At 39.1% G+C, this 17,226-nt stretch overlaps 1 protein-coding gene across 2 annotated transcripts in view; it reads right to left on the bottom strand.

The window, feature by feature from the left end:
* Nucleotides 1-2,409: 2,409 nt before the first annotated feature.
* YWHAE (tyrosine 3-monooxygenase/tryptophan 5-monooxygenase activation protein epsilon) overlaps nucleotides 2,410-17,226 on the bottom strand; it is a 54,609-nt gene continuing 39,792 nt past the window's right edge. Inside the window, exons 2-7 of one of the 2 annotated variants that reach the window (XM_035027605.1) lie at nucleotides 16,037-16,236; nucleotides 11,699-11,805; nucleotides 10,838-11,044; nucleotides 8,756-8,892; nucleotides 5,711-5,757; nucleotides 2,410-4,100 (exon numbers count right to left, since the gene is read on the bottom strand). In XM_035027605.1, coding sequence (XP_034883496.1) covers nucleotides 5,750-5,757; nucleotides 8,756-8,892; nucleotides 10,838-11,044; nucleotides 11,699-11,805; nucleotides 16,037-16,236 — 659 coding nt within the window. In that variant the 3' untranslated portion in view covers nucleotides 2,410-4,100; nucleotides 5,711-5,749. The remainder of the gene's footprint in view (nucleotides 4,101-5,710; nucleotides 5,758-8,755; nucleotides 8,893-10,837; nucleotides 11,045-11,698; nucleotides 11,806-16,036; nucleotides 16,237-17,226) is intronic. The other variant, XM_035027604.1, reaches the window with a different exon arrangement.

Raw genomic sequence — 17,226 nt, 5'->3', positions numbered from 1 at the left:
TCAGTTGGTTAAGCGACTGCCTTCGGCTCAGGTCATGGATCCTGGAGTCCCGGGATCGAGTCCCACATCGGGGCTCCCTGCTCAGCAGGGAGTCTGCTTCTCCCTCTGACCCTCCTTTCTCTCATGCTGTCTCTCATTCTCTCTCTCTCTCAAATAAATAAAATCTTAAAAAAAAAATTTTGATAAACAAAAAGGTAGAACGGCTTAATGGTTAAGAACATGGACTCTGTAGGCGTACAAACCCAACTATGAATCCTGTTTGAATACAACTAGCTATGTGGCTTTGGCCAAGTTCACCTTCTCCGTTTCCCTATTTGCAAAATGCAGGTGACAACTCATAGAACTATTATTTATGTGCTAGATTACAGACACTGCTTAATAACAAGCACAGTGCTGGAGCACCTAGGTGGCTCAGTCAGTTAAGCGCCTGACTATGGCTCAGGTCATGGTCTCAGGGTCCTGGTATCAAGCCCCACTTCTGGCTCCACGCTCAGTGGGGAGTCTGCTTGTCCCTCTCCCTTTGCCCCTACCCCGTGTTCGTGCTCTCTCAAATAAAAATCTTTAAAATTAAAAAAATTCGCACAGTGCCTGGTACACAGCCAATACTGAATGTTAGCTACTCTGTTACTAATGTTAGCTACTCTGTTACTCTGTTAGCTACATCACTACTCTGTTTTGTTTTTTATTTGACAGAGAGAGACACAGCGAGAGAGGGAACACAAGCAAGGGGAGTGGGAGAGGGAGAAGCAGGCTTCCCGCCGAGCAGGGAGCCCGGTGCGGGGCTCGATCCCAGGACCCTGGAATCATGACCTGAGCCGAAGGCAGACGCTTAACGACTGAGCCACCCAGGCGCCCCTAGCTATTAGTTGTTCTATCAACTACAGAATTAGTAACTCAAATGATACATAAATCAAGATAGGGCTTGATTTTGCTTAGCCGACTGGATCCAGAGTAACTTCCTCTAAAAGCTCACAATTCCTTTAATGACCCATCCTAGAATTTCACCAGTGACTATTACTTGTTACAATTTTCAAAACAAAGATTCATCTTTAAAATGCCATCTCAGCACGCTCACTCTCCTACTGTCCTAGGATCAATAGCACAGCAGCTGATTTGTGATCTTACTAAACTCTCAAGGCAAAAGCCAAGTTAGAGGTTTACATTTATTCCATCAAATTCCCCTTACAATAATCCAACTTAAAAGTTCATTCTCATCTTCCTTGAAGAAGCAAAACCTAACTTTGCATTTGGTTTTTCTGGCCACCAGTTCCAGAACCCAAGTGCAGGAAAAGACACATTTATTGGTGCTTCCAACATTTTAAAATACCTTTGGGTTTAAAACATTTTTTTTTTTCAAAGCAAAACACTAAGAATTATAACATTCTTAGTGAAACATAAATTGCATTCAAATTGTAATGGTATCTCGAGTTTCTATTGAAACCAACTGATCCTCAGAGCACTAAAGAGAGCTGAAACAACTCCACCTTTTCAGACCGCAGACAGAAGTGGGGGTGACACTGTCCTTACAGGGCTGTCACCTTTCTGCAGTCTTTCCTGGTTGCCGGTCTTCCAATTTTTTATAGGGATCTAAAGACCTGTACCAATCACCACAATCCTTCCCCAAATACCGTAAATGGCTTCTTTGGGTGGCAAGTTCTTTTCTCTCCATACCAAGATTGCTACATTCTTGAGCATGCTCATGGTATCCTGAGTTTGCTGAATACAAGTCCATCCACAGAGCCAACTAGAGAACGCTTTCACTAAACACACACCTGTAACATAACTTGACAGAAATCACACCCACTAGCCAGACTATTTTGTAAAAACATTACCCATGTGTTCGACTCTTTAAGTCCAGGTACCTGTGCATTAGTGTTTAGTATTGGAGCAGACTGCAAAACCCCAAGTCCCATTATCTTTAAAAATCTGTGATACAATTTTAATTCCTTCCTTCCTTCAGTTTTGGACCTTGATGCAGCAGACATTCGGCCACTTTACTACTGGAAAAAGAACATATCAACCTGAAGATCTCTTGGACACAGATCCACAGCTCTCCAACTATCTAATGGAATAGCAATACAAAAAACCTTTTTTATTCTAATTATGGGCATACACATATTTTAATAAGATAAAAACTACTAGGACACATCACTACTCTGTTAATTTCCTAAGTCTTCACTACTGAGAATTAAGCCAGGGTATACTTTTGGTGTCAACATCTCATTTAGCAATGAGTCCAAGTGTGGTGATGGAGCAGATATTCTCATACATTGCTGATGGGGGGTGGGAACACGCTATAAAAGTGGAACCACCCCTTTGGAAGGAAATGGGCAGTATGTATCAGTTGAAGAGTTATGTTCCCTCCCACAGGAAATCCAGAAATGTATCATACAAATACACATGCAAATATTTAAGTGGAGACAGTTACAAGGATATTTAATGCAGCACCATTTATAATAGCAAGGCTGGAAACAATCTGAGTGTCCAAAAGGAGTCAACTAGTTTTAAAAAAATTAGGAGTACATCCAGGTTACACAGTCACTCAAATTAGATCTAAATGCCTGATACAGAATGGTCTATAGTAATTAAATACCTACACACACTGATGTATGAACTATTTCTGGAAGAAACTACTTAACAATGAGTGTCTCTAGTAAGGGGGTGGCTACACAGTTCTACCATGTGTACATGTACTACTGAGAATGAATGTAATTATTCTTTTCTGCTCCTGCCACTGACCTTTAGAAGTGGTAATGTGGGGGTAAAGTAATTTTACTTCAGCCTAAGGAAGATTATTCTGACACATTCAGCCTTATTTGGTTTACAACCCAAAATTCCATGCTAGAAAATGATCCATAATTACACCTTGTGTAAGTATGAGTTTGTACTTTAATGATTAAAATAAATACCATGCTGCTACCTGGTTGAGAAGATAGGATAGTAATGAATTAACTTGGGTATTCTTCAACAACCAGGTTACAGGTAAAGAAAGTTTTTTTTTTTTTCTAAAAATACATATCATCTTTGGGAAACACAAGTGACTTGTGGAAGAAGGGGAGGAATCTTTCCACATTCAGGCAAACAATACTGTCAATGTGTTTGGACTAGAGTTTATTTTAGAAAGATAAAGGATGGAGGCGCAATAATATTTGGCATTTTTAATTTAGGTTTGTTTTATTTAAGTTTAATGTTAATTCCATGCTGTGTTTCAGTAAGAACAATACAGATTCTGTATCTGTGGCTCCAGTCAGATATCCAGTAGTACAAATTAGCTTCAAGTTACACATACTGAACAAAAGAGGTTGAGCGAGCGAAGGGGGGGGGGGGCCCAGGGGGAAAGGGAAGGAGAAGAAACAAAGAATTGAACACGCATGCAGGCTTTTCCATACCACCTTCAATGCTAACCTGCTTTAGAGGGAGAGTAAAAGTAGGCAAGAATGAGCAGCCACGGATTGTTGAACTGTTACCAGCACCATGCTTTTCAGCAACATTTCAGCAGAGTTTGAAACACTTTTTACAGCAAAACCATTACAACAACTCTCCAAACAATCTTTAACCCACTTCAAGCTAACACCCAATTAATTTTAAACATTGGTATAAAATTCGATTTAAACAATTAGAAAAAGGAAAAATGATACCACAATGCCTCTATAGTGTGATTAACCTCTCTCTTAGATGCTTGCATCACCTAGAAATTTAATGGCTTTCGAATGTAATTTCCATTTCTAATGGTGATCTTGCCACATCTGGCAGGAGACAATACAGTAATGCTGAAAAAGCCTCTATGCAGTCCTGTTAGTGTCTTAAAGAACCTAAAAGCTGGGACCAGTAAAATCCACAGAAATTCACTCTTGCCTTTAAGAACTTTTGAAAACTGTTTAAAAAAAAAAAAAAAAAAAAAACCAACAGGGCAGGAACCTAAATTCTGAGACCAAATGTAAAAGTCAGATTTGGTGGTTCTCAGTGACAATGGGGGAATTTCCAATGGGAGTGGGATGGGAAGGAATGGGGTGGTCAGAGATGGTTTCTCTTGTTGGCTTTTATGTCTCACTGATTTTCATCTTCCACATCCTGCAGCGCTTCTTTATTCTGCTCTTCACCTGCAAAGAAGAATGAGTTAATTATTTTATACTAACTAAATTAGACTCTGTGGTAACAAAGAAAGGTATCATTCCAAGCATAGACTCCTTGTATTTGCTACAATTGGTATTAAACACAGACAGCCAAAGGACTTCTATCCTCCTTGACACCCGAGATGCCTAAGCCAAGAATTGCTGCTGGATCAAGGTCCTGAATGGTCAATAATCAGGATGAAAAAAACTGATGCACAGTAAAACTATTTTTATGCTAAATAAGCTCTTAAAAGTAGACAGCCAAGGTAACCATATTACTAAATGATTTTCAAGCTTTCATGTATATCTTGGGCCAAAATACTTTCTCAATAACCTCACCTCTTCAAGAATCAAGGGTACTTAGTTTTTTTGGTAAAATCTACCCAACAAGCTCCATGTGAAATGCTTCAATATAAAACTGAGCAGTAAAATGCTCCAAAGAAGTTCTATAGTTTTAGAGGGAGGGTTCTGCTTTTTTTAAATGAGTTTACATTTTGTATCTTAGCCAGTCACACCAAACCATAAACCAAATTTCTTACTCCAGAGTGAAACGGCATGCTCAAAGTAAACCAGACCGCTGAGGTTATTAAAGAAGGGCATTTGGACCAGTTCTCTCATGCCATTTTTCTCTTCCCTTAAAACATGATGATTGGCCTGAGGAGTTTCAACTGCACTATGACATGCAACAGAAAGCCAGCTTATTCACTGGAGAATCATCTACCTATTAATAAGCATTAAATAAGTCAGCCATAATACAGAAAGCATGCAGGCTTTTGCTAAATAATAATGAAACAGGTAAAAGTTACATTGTTTTGTGCTCTAACAAATCACTACAATTCCTATGTAGTTAATAGTTTGAATCAAAATAAGTATCAATTAACTAATCCAACAATCATTGCGGTTCAGACAATCCATCCATTCATATTGCTTGTTAATTAGGACGGACAAATGACACTAAGACTGGCTGCATACCAACATAAAGCATTTAACCTGGAGGAGTGCTTTTTAAACAGGCTGAAAGACCTTGATATGATAAACAATGCAGTTACAGCAACAAGGATTAGGTAAATATAGTTTTAGACATTTTAAAATTTCTTCTCTGACAAAAATGTCTGATATTGAAATGTGACTCTTAAAAAGTACTTAAGGTACATAAAAATTTTTGACTCATATATATAGAAAAAGACATGCAAAAAGAAAGACAAAAAACTATTTACTGAGGAAAGAAATGATGCACCACCCAATGGTTCCCAAAAAATGTATTCGAACTTAGGAAATGAGAGTAACATTCACGCTCATTTTTAACAGCAATACACTGCCAAAATATGGCTAACAACAGAGCACACTCTAATTCGCTTATAAGCAACCATTAGATTTGCCAAAAGTTCCAAGTAACTTTGGCATAGAATATTGTCAGATGAGTCACACCCAACCAGAGGTAGACAGGGGTAGCAGATCATAAATGTCTTAGAAGGTTTCACATCCTAGAATGTAGAACAGGCAGTTTTGTAAGCAAAAGGATGATGATATATGCAGGCATGATTAGTGAAGAACCAAAACTAAAAAGCAGAATTTGCTGTGCCATGATAATGACTTACAAAGTAGAGTTTTTAGGAAAGGAAGAGTTGGATTTTCCTTTAGGAATCTATATTGCAAGGAGAAAGGGAGGGAGAACAATCACATGAAAGCAACATTACAAGAAAAATAAACCCAGAGAGCAGGACAAAAGAAAACATCAATGATTTAGGGGAGTCAGATTTGGGTCTTTTTAACTTTGTATAAAGTTCACTCTACAAAGTATCTGTTCCTCTTACCTTTAAAAGGATGAAATAATATCCTCTTAAAAGGTACACAGAAGGGGGAAAAAGGTTTCTTTGGATATGTATTTCTTTACCCACTGTTTCCTGATTTGGGGGGAAGAAGGGAACAGGCAGAGAACACACATTTCCTTTCTATGGACTTGTGTATGAAACGGTCCTCTGAACATAGGGTAAGAGAAAAGGACTGAAATCACGTGATGAGAAATAGTGGTAATGTTTATAAAGATGTTCCAACACAGACAGAAGTAAACATATTTTGCAGTTAAAAAAACATCTCAGTAAAAGCTCAGGAATCACACACACATTTCTTCCTTTAGAAATCTTTAAGTGTTTTTTTACACCATTTTTCAGAATAAAATTAAAAAGAAAACTAAATAATGCTCAACTAAATCCAACATCCTGGGAAGCTGCCAATTTCATGGCTGCAATTTTGCAGAGATTCTAAGACACAAAAACCAAATTAATAAAACTAATGTAATAAAAACAATTTTCATACAGTATATGTAATACTACACCTTTTAGGAAAATAGCGGATAAATTACTAGTACCCACAACGATTTGTAAATTCAGATAATTTGTTAATTTTACTAAAATGTCCAGAGACTACTTTAATTTTTCACTGTTAAATGTATGTTTCATAGTTTCAAATATTTTATCACAAAGCTCTTAAATAAAAATTAGTCTGTTTCAACCAAATTTAATCAGTGGTCCGATTTACAAAGTCATAAGAACTATGAATCAAGTGGATTTTACTGTATTTAAATAAAACTCTTTTAGGATTAAAGAGAAATCTATGCTGAAATGTAATAAAACATCTCTGTACAAGGGCGCCTGGGTGGCTCAGTCGGTTGGGCGTCTGCCTTCGGCTCAGGTCATGATCCTGGGGTCCTGGGATTGAGCCCCGCACATTGGGCTCCCTCCTTGGCGGGGAGCCTCCTTCTCCCTCTCCCACTCTCCCCCTGCTTGTGTTCCTGCTCTCCCTCTCTCTCTGTGAAATAGATAAAATCTTAAAAAAAAAAAAAATCTCTGTACAAAGAACCTTTGGAACTATGTAGTTTCAAGAAAATACCCTATTGTAGAAGGCAATCTATTTCATAAAATGTTTGATTATCAAGAAAAAGAATTATCTCTGGTTCTATGTAAAAACAGAATGACATATAGTTTACTCTGATTAATCAATTATTGGTTACCAGTGATAAATAAAACATTAGAAAATATACTTTATTTCCATTTAATTTTATAATCTAGCAAGCTTAGTTATAAAAGGCATGAAATGTCTAAAAAAAGCAATGTTTCAACCCAGGTGACCTTGTTGTTTTCACCCTCAGAAAAATGCCCCCAGAGGTCAGAGGGGTGGGTATATACCTTACTTAGGTCAATACCGCTTACCAAACTCTCCACATGTTTTCCTTTTATCCCCTCAAACAGGGAGTTATTAGTCTTCTCTGAGGGTGACTGTGAAGAGTCCAGAGCAGTTTGGCCATTCTTCTGAGTAGTTATTGTTTAGAATACAACAGAATGTTAAAGCTGGAAAGAACCTCAAGTCATTAGTTCAGAGATGGTTGGTTTTGAATCCCACAGACTGGCAGCAGTTGCCTGAAGTGCTGTGTTGGAAAGTAGTATGTGGCTCCATCTGGCTTCATTGGGTAAGTGTGCAAGTAGGTCACATGTGCCACATATCTCAAACCAACCTTAGTCAAATATCTAAATATTTCATAAAGCTAGCTGGCTTTAAATAAGTCACCTAATTCTCACTTTAGTACCTAAGAAGTCTAAAATCTGACTCTATCCTTCCAGAGTAAGGAAACACAACATACAAGCCTGGAAAACCCATTTTCAGAGGTACATTTAAGAAGTGGAACGCTTCCAAAGACAGTCCAGCATGGTTAAGCATGTCTGGCTTAACCAACAGACAGAGCCAGCCTCAAGCAATACAACATATGATTCAATTTGGGTAATATACTCTTAAAGGATCTGCAACTAAAATTGACAAACTTTTTGTTTCCACTTCCCATACCACCACCACCAACTGTAAAGCTAGCTCATAAAATGATCACATCACTCTAGTTTTTGCGCTCTGTGCCCTCCACCTCCCCCCACCCACCCTTTAATGATCTATCATGGATAAAAAGATTCTTTGGAATAAGCAGACTAAAATCTCCTTTAAAATCAACAATTATGCAAATCTGGGCATTTAGAGGGTAAATATTAACCCCCCATCACAAGACTAAGCTTTGTAAAATACTATTTATAACTAAAAACAAACAACAAAAACAGAGACACCAGACCTCTTAAATAAGGAAGAGCAGGACATTCCATTTGCTCTATAAAATCCAGAGACAAAAAAATTCCTTCTTTAGATAAAGATTTCCACAGAGAAGATGATTCATATTTACTGACACCATCTAGTTTTAACCTGAGGATACTAGTCAGCCAAGCAGTGATCGTGACATTCAAATACAATTATTTAGATCCCTAAAATTGAATCTGAGAAAGATAAAATGAGCTGCTTCCTGCCTCCATCTTCCAAAACAGTGAGAGAAGCAAACTAAGTTTAGCTAGCATTAGAGACAAAACTTTTAAAGCTTCGAATATTAAAAAAAGATCCCCCTTTCCAAACAAGTCTTTTACACATAATCGTATAGCCCCAAACGAAAATGTACTTTGAGATCATTTGTTATAAAGGCAATAATTAAAATTTGATAGTTTGGAGGATAGGCTGAGTCTAAACTGTAGCTTAATGTGAAGAAATACCAATAAACTCCTAAAAGTAAAAAGACCCAACAACTGAAAGAGATGCATTTAACTTCAGAGTTTCCTTACCATCACCCTGCATGTCTGAAGTCCATAGTGTCAGATTATCACGTAACAACTGCATGATAAGTGTAGAGTCCTTATAGCTTTCTTCACTCAGCGTATCCAGTTCTGCAATTGCGTCATCAAAAGCTGCTTTTGCCAACCTAAAAGTATTTACATAAATATATTACAAAAATAAGCCCCAAAACAGAAATGACATGTCAGAAATCAATCTTTTTCTTCAGTTATCCTACAGTACGTAATAGTGACACTGAGTATTTTGGGTTTTAAATACCGAAATAAAGAAAAAACAGATGTAAGTGATGAAAATTAACTTTCTATTTAATTTTGTATCTAGCAAATTTGGAGGCAAATTTTTGGAGTACTTCTTTTTAAGAAAAACAAACATTCCCCCCAATGTGGAGCTCAAACTCCTGACCTGAAGATCAAGAGTTACATGTTCTACCAACTGAGTCAGCCAGGCACCCCAGACCACCATTTCTTACTAGGCCTTTGAAAAGCATATCAGTAAACAGAATACACAGACCAAACTCTAACCTGAACCACCACCAAAATATATGCATAATAGAAGTATTACGAAGTTCTAGTCAACAGCTCACTTATTTAAAATTTTAATGTAAAAAGATGAAATGTTGGACAGCTCAGTTTAATTCCAAAGAATTTAATGTTAACGAAAGCAAAAAAACAAAACCAAAAAGGCAATATAGAACTCACAGTAATGTGATATATAAGCCATTTGCTAGAATTTAAAAGAAACAAAATCAACATTTACTGGGTACGCTGTATGATGTACACCAAGTGATGCGGGACACTAGTGGAGAAACAGAAGAAACACTCCCAGTCCACAATGAACATGTAAGAATAGAGGACTGATACATAAAACTATTATAAAACAAGTATGAAGTGCTACTCTGGAGAAAGTACTTAAACCCTAGAGAATGAGCAAATTAGGAAGCCAAATATGAACTCATCTTAAAGGGTAGGAGAAGAGCATGAATGCAACACTAAAAATTAAAGCAAATGCATAGGGGTGGCCTGGGTGGATCAGTCAGTTAAGCATCTGCCTTCGGCTCGGGTCATGATCCCAGGATCCTAGGATCGAGCCCCACATCGGGGGTCCCTGCTCACTGGGGAGCCTGCTTCTCCCTCTCCCTCTGCTGCCCCCCCTACTTATGTTCTGTCAAATAAATAAATAAAATCTTTAAAAAATAAAAATAAAAAAAATGGGGGCGCCTGGGTGGCTCAGTCGTTAAGCAGCTGCCTTCGGATCAGGTCATGATCCCAGAGTCCTGGGATCGCGTCCCACATCGGGCTCCCTGCTCAGCGGGAAGCCTGCTTCTCCCTCTCCCACTCCCCCTGCTTGTGTTCCTGCTCTCACTGTCTCGGTCTCTGTCAAATAAATAAATAAAATCTTTAAAAAAAAAAAATATGGAACCAACATACAAAGATGGAGAACAGCTCATAATAAAATAGAAAGTATGTACACTAAGAGCATAACTATATTAAAAATATGGAACCAGGGGCGCCTGGGTGGCTCAGTTGGTTAAGCGACTGCCTTCGGCTCAGGTCATGATCCTGGAGTCCCTGGATCGAGTCCCGCATCGGGCTCCCTGCTCGGCAGGGAGCCTGCTTCTCCCTCTGACCCTCCCCCCTCTCATGTGCTCTCTGTCTCTCTCATTCTCTCTATCTCAAATAAATAAATAAAATCTTAAAAAAAAAAAAAAAATATGGAACCAACAAAGATGGAGAACGGCTCATAATAAAATAGAAAGTATGTACACTAAGAGCATAACTATATTAACATGCCTACAAAGACTAAAAGCTAATATAAAAAAAATTCTATTATAATTCCACTCTCCCACTATAAAGTTAAAAATTTTCCCCATCAACATAATCCAAAACTGCTATCCTAGTGAACTGAGATAGGGTTGGTCTTAAAATCATCCAAACAGTTTCATTAAGAGCCAAAAGAATTCTCTGTTACATGGCCAAGGCTGCATAAGGCAATCCCAGGAAACAAAACAATTCTCTTTTGTAACTTTTTTCCACTTTCACAGTGAGAGCTTTTGTTTCTCTTCCATGACTTACCTGCAGGCACGGTCAGGGGAATTAAGAATTTCATAGTAGAATACGGAAAAGTTGAGAGCGAGACCTAAGCGAATTGGATGCGTTGGTGGAAGTTCTGTCATTGCAATATCACTAGCAGCTTTATAAGCCACTAGGCTGTTCTCTGCAGCCTCCTTCCTGTCATTGCCTGTGGCAAATTCAGCCAGATACCTGTGGTAGTCCCCTTTCCTAAAACAAAACAAAACGAATAGAATTAGGAAAAATAACTTTTAAAGTAAAGTGTCGAAATTTTATAGTCTATAAAATGTGACAAAAATATGTTTAATAATTAACATGGATACTTCAATAATTTCACAAAGTCTCTTTCAGCAAAGATGGACTATTCAGTTTTCCTCCTCAGAGTTCAGAATACCAAATAAGCAAAATCCTAGAGAAATTAACTGGAAAGCCTCAAAAATCAACAAATGTATCACTGACTACAATTAAACATAAAAAGGTGGTTCCAAAAAAACGGCATGACAGTTTGTTAATTGTGAAATAGAACTTCTACATAAAATGTTAAAATTGAACTCTGTAATACACTGCTACAGCTGGTAGCTGGTGGGTAACTCCATACAAAAACAAATGCGAACAGATAAAATCGAGTACTCTTACAAATAAACAGTATGACCACCTTAAATGCAACAATAATTGTTCATTAGCAGTGAATACACAAATGAGCACTCAAAAATTAAGTTTTAAAAATCCTTCCTCCCATGTAACTATCCTTCTAACATTAAACAACTATTCTTTCAATAAAAGTTGAACACCTACACAGAAAAAGTGGTAATTCTAGGGGGCCAACATTTAATCTGACATTTTCCCTTCTAGTATAGAACCTACATTTTATAATAGAAAACCTTGGACTCGCCAGTGTTAGCTGCTGGAATGAGGTGTTTGTCCAGTACATCCAGAATGTCACAACAGATTAACTTTAGCTCAGTCTCAACCTGAAAAAAAAAAAGTCCAAAATCGTTTAAGTCTAAGAAATTACATAAATTGACACATTCTCCCTCTAGTTTTGAGGAAGAGAGCCACAGTAAACATAACAAACATCTCTCTCCAAAATTTCTTTCCCACTCTTGATAAAAAAGCAGAGAAAAGTTGTCTCCAGGTTATAGTAATTATCTTCCTTCTACATGCTGTTAGTTTAGTGCTTTAAAAAAACCACCACCACCACACAGGGGCACCTGGCTGGCTCAGTTGGTGGAGCATGTGACTCTTGATCTCACAGCTGAGTTCAAGCCCCACACTGGGTGTAGAGATTACTTAAAAATAAAATCTTAAGGGCGCCTGGGTGGCTCAGATGGTTAAGCGTCTGCCTTCAGCTCAGGTCATGATCCCAGAGTCCTGGGATCAAGTCCCGCATTGGGCTCTCTGCTCAGCGGGGAGCCTGCTTCTCCCTCTGCCGATCTCGGTCTCTCATGAATTTAAAAAAAAAAAATCTTAAAACAAAACAAACCAACCAACAACCTCATGATTCAGCTACAGAACTGAGAGTAACACTAATTACTACTTACTAAATGCTGCACATTTATATTAATTAGTATATTTAATGAGGTAGAAACTATGTCTCCATTTACATGGGGAAGCAAAGATTATGGTATTTGGCCAAAAATCAACAACTTAAAGAACTTCAAGAGGGAGATCCAGGATTTGAACCCAGACAGGCTGTAAAGCGTAAGGTCACAGTTTACAAGAGATGGAATAAAAATTCAAACCCAGGCACAGTCTGCCTCCAATGCTCATATTTCTAACCACTACTATGCTCAATAGCCAATCACTTTAATGGCTGAGATCCACAGTCCGTTATTAGCACCAAAAATCTGTACACTAAAGTAAATATTGCCACTTATCTAAAATTTATCACACTAAAAATGCATACCACCACCGAATACACATATGTTATCTTGTTCTCTGTTTTCTATTAATTCATGGTGACACTGCTGACCTTTCCAAGTTCTTATGCCCTATGGAACCTTCTTTCCATTGTAAAGAATTCCCCTATTCTCTCTTCTATAATCTCATCCTGATCTTTCCTGAATAAACTACCTCCCTTGTGTCTTTTCAAGTGGCAATTACTAGAGGACCAAGACAACTTCTGAATTCTCCTAGCTCCCCACTGACTCAGTATAACTGGCTATTACTCCGAACAGCTCCTCTTTGGAAGCTCATCCTCCATGTTCTAATTTCTAAGAATCTGTCATCAGTGGATCTCTATAGGTCTTTCATCCATATTCATAGCCTATCCCTCTAATACCTGGTATCACACCAAGGTATTACACCCATGTTCCTTTCAACACAGTTCCTTGATCTCAATTCCATGACCTTTTTTGTCAATATCCCTGTGTTGCTTTATCCAAGTCTTAAATTCTACTATTTTACTACTGGACTGTAACTTCATTTTTTACTTCCTTTATTCCTGTTATTTCTACTTAGGGACACATCAAGACACCCAGCCTCTTGAATCTTTCATCTTTCCCTGATTTATCAGTCCCTCTCTTTGCTTCCTTTCCTACTTAGTCCAAATGCCACAATTTAGCACAGACTTCTCTCTCTTCAGCACTTTTAACTTTCTCATTTCATCATCCTGCTGAGACACCAAACTTTTCTACTGACAATCCATATTCTTGTTCCAACATATTTGAGGTTAATGGACACACTGATATCCTTCTTTGTGACCCCAGGTATGTTAATCAATCACTCAGAACCTTAGTTTTCCCATCTATAAAGTAAAACAATAACCTATTCTTTACAGGGTCATTTAAATACCCTACTTTGCACAATTATATGTACTTTATAAAAAATATCTCCCCATTCAAAACGGTGTCCAACAGAGGTAGAGATAATTAATAAATGTAGTTTCTGGGGATGCCTGGGTGGCTTAGTCGGTTAAGTGTTCTGCCTTCAGCTCAGCTCACGATCCCAGGATCCTGGGATCAAGTCCCGCGCATCAGACTCCTAGCTTGGCGGGGACCCTGCTTCTCCCTCTGCCTGCCACTCCCCCTGCTTGTGCTCTCTCTCTCTCACAAATGGAATCCCTAAAAAAAAGAAAAAGGTACTTTGTTTTCCTTCTTCCTACCAATTTCATTCCCTGGGCTACTTCGGGAGTCTTCCTGTAAATTTCCCTCGCTGTATTCTAAACGTGTATATATGTGCCTCTTTCACCAGGATCAGTTTCTGCAGTAGTCCTATTGACATTCTGGGACAGGTAATTCTTTGCTGTGTGGTGCTGTCCTATGCCCAAAGGGATATACAGCAAGCAGTATCCCTGTCTCTACCCACTGGATGCCAGTAGCACCCACCAAGTTGTGACAGCCAAGAATGTCTTCAAAGATTGCCACATGTTCTCTGAAGAGCAAAATCACCTCTAGTTGGAAACCACTGACTAGATCAATAGCTACTGTACTTTTTTCACAAAAACTCGCGGTAAGAAAAATTACATATATTTATATAAACAAATGTAATATCTGAAACAATAACTTCATGAAATGTCCAATGCCCTCTAACATTTTTTTCTATTAAAAAAAAAAAACAGTGCAAGACTGTTGAATCACAGATGTGAACCTCTGAAACAAGTAATACAATATATGTTTAAAAAAAAAAAGAAGAAAATAGCAGGAGGGGAAAAATGAAGGGGGGAAATTGGAGGGGGAGACGAACCATGAGAGACGATGGACTCTGAAAAACAAACTGAGGGTTCTAGAGGGGAGGGGGGTGGGAGGATGGGTTAGCCTGGTGATGGGTATTAAAGAGGGCACGCTCTGCATGGAGCACTGGGTGTTGTGCACAAACAATGAATCATGGAACACTACATCTAAAACGAATGATGTAATGTATGGCGATTAACATAATAAAAAATTTAAAAAAAAACACGACTAGACTGAGCCTCCATAAGCATAGTAACGTTATTTGTCTCATCTTCACACCCACAGCACCTAGCAAATTGTGTGGGTTTTTTTTTTTTTTTTGGTAAAGATTTTATTTATTTGACAGAGAGAGACACAGCCAGAGAGGGAACACAAGCAGGGAGAGTGGGGGAGGGAGCAGCAGGCCTCCCGCCGAGCAGGAAGCCCAATGTGGGACTCGATCCCAGGACCCTGGGATCATGACCCGAGCCGAAGGCAGATGCCTAACAACTGAGCCACCGAGGCGCCCCTGTGTGGTTCTTAAGAGGTACAAAAACACTTGCTAAATTCTCCTGAATGGTAATTTCAAGTCACTCAATGAAGCATTTGCAGCTAACTCAACAAAAATAAAGATTAAATTATTTCTCTAATTGTGTGGTGTTCAAAACTGAACGCCCTCTGCAGCTTCCAGAGAAAAATTCTTCATCTCTTTCCTGAAATATTGTATAGACTATATTCCCTAATCCAGGTAAGTAAAAAATGCAAATCCATTAAAATATAAAATGTTATTACACACGTATACAACACATGCATACTAGGCTGTGATCTAAAATGTCCAAAACCAGCAGGACGGTGGCCATGGAAGTCGGAATCCGCTAAGGAGTGTGTAACAACTCACCCGCCGAATCAAAAAAATAAATAAATAAATAAATAAATAATGTCCAAAACCTGGGGCGCCTGGGTGGCTCAGCCGTTAAGCGTCTGCCTTCGGCTCAGGTCATGATCCCAGGGTCCTGGGACTGAGCCCCGCATTGGGCTCCCTACTCCACAGGAGGCTTGCTTCTCCCTCTCCCACTCCCCCTGCTTGTGTTCCCTCTCTCGCTGTCTCTCTCTGCCAAATAAATCTTTAAAAAAATTAAAAAATAAAAATAAAATAAAACGTCCAAAACCGGGGCACCAAGGTAGCTCAGTCAGTTAAGCACCTGCCATCAGCTCGGGTCATGATCCCAGGGTCCTGGGATGGAGCCCCATGTCAGGCTCCCTGCTCAGTGGTGAGCCTGCTTCTCCCTTCCTCTCTGCCCCTCCCCCTACTTGCGCGCTCTCGCTTTCAAATCAATGAATCAATCAATCTTAAGAAAGATGTCCAAAACCTGGGGCACCTGGCTGGCTTAGCCAGAAAGACCATGCCACTCACTCCTGATCATGGGGTCATGAGTTCAAGCCCCGCACTGGGTATAGAGATTAAATTAATAAAACTTTAAAATAAAATATCCAAAACCAGATGCCAAGAAGGTATCTTTCTTTAAAGATGTGTAGGATATGATAATCTCACCATTTGCCGATATTCCCGAATCATTTTTAGTTTGTCTTCTCCTCCCTTGTTTTCTTCTTTCTGTTCAATGCTGCTGATTATTCTCCAGGAAGCTCTTCTGGCTCCAATCACATTTTTATATGCAACAGATAGGAGGTTTCTTTCTTCAACTGTCAACTCCACATCCATTCCTGCTACTTTCTTCATTGATTCCACCATTTCTGTAAGGGAAAAGAAAGATCAGACCTTACAAAGTAAGTTTTGTTATACAATATCCCTTCACAATAGGTCTTTTTTTTCTGTCAAGCTAGTATAAAAAGGCAAGAATTTTAACAAAAATACAATCATCGAAACTAGTAGAGGTGCCTAGGTGACTCGGTTGGGCATCTGCCTTTGGCTCGGGTCATGATCCTGGGGTCCTGGGACTGAGCCCTGCACTGGGGCTCTCCTCTCTCTCCCTGCCCCTTCTCTCAAACAAATAAATGAAATTTTTTAAATTTTAAAAAATTGAGTAAAAAAACTAAAAACATGTAAAAGAAAGTAAACTAAAAGCCAAGAACAAGAGAATCTGTAATAAAAGACATATAGAATCAAAACTTCATATAATTCAAAACTAATTCACAGCATGGTTTGGAAGGATCTAACTCATTAAATAAGGGAACTGGAGGGGGCACCTGGGTGGCTTAGATGGTTAAGTGTCTGCCTCCAGCTCAGGTCATGATCCCACAGTCCTGGGATCGAGCCCTACATAGGGCTCCCTGCTGAGCAGGGAGCCTGCTTCTTCCTCTCCTTCTGCTCCCCCTGCTTGTGCTCTCTCACTCTGTCAAATAAATAAAATCTTTAAAAAGGGGGGGGGGGCGCCTGGGTGGCTCAGATGGTTCAGCGTCGGCCTGGGATCGAGCCCCACGCCTGGCTCCTGGCTCAGTGGAGAGCCTGCTTCTCCCTCTGCCTCTCCCCCTGCTCGTGCTCTGTGTCTCCAATGAACAAATAAAAAATCTTTAAAAGGGGCGCCTGGGTGGCTCAGTCATTAAGTGTCTGCCTTCGGCTCAGGTCATGATCCCAGAGTCCTGGGATCAAGCCCCGCATCAGGCTCCCTGCTCAGCGGGAAGCCTGCTTCTCCCTCTCCCACTCCCCCTGCTTGTGTTCCCTCTCTTGCTGTGTTCTCTGTCAAATAAATAAAATCTTAAAAAAAAATTACATATTTAAAAAAT

Source organism: Mirounga leonina, unplaced genomic scaffold (assembly GCF_011800145.1).
Source record: "Mirounga leonina isolate KUSES-001 unplaced genomic scaffold, KU_Mleo_1.0 Mir_200, whole genome shotgun sequence".
Taxonomy (NCBI): Eukaryota; Metazoa; Chordata; class Mammalia; order Carnivora; family Phocidae; genus Mirounga; species Mirounga leonina.
This window is presented reverse-complemented; position numbering and strand designations above follow the sequence as displayed.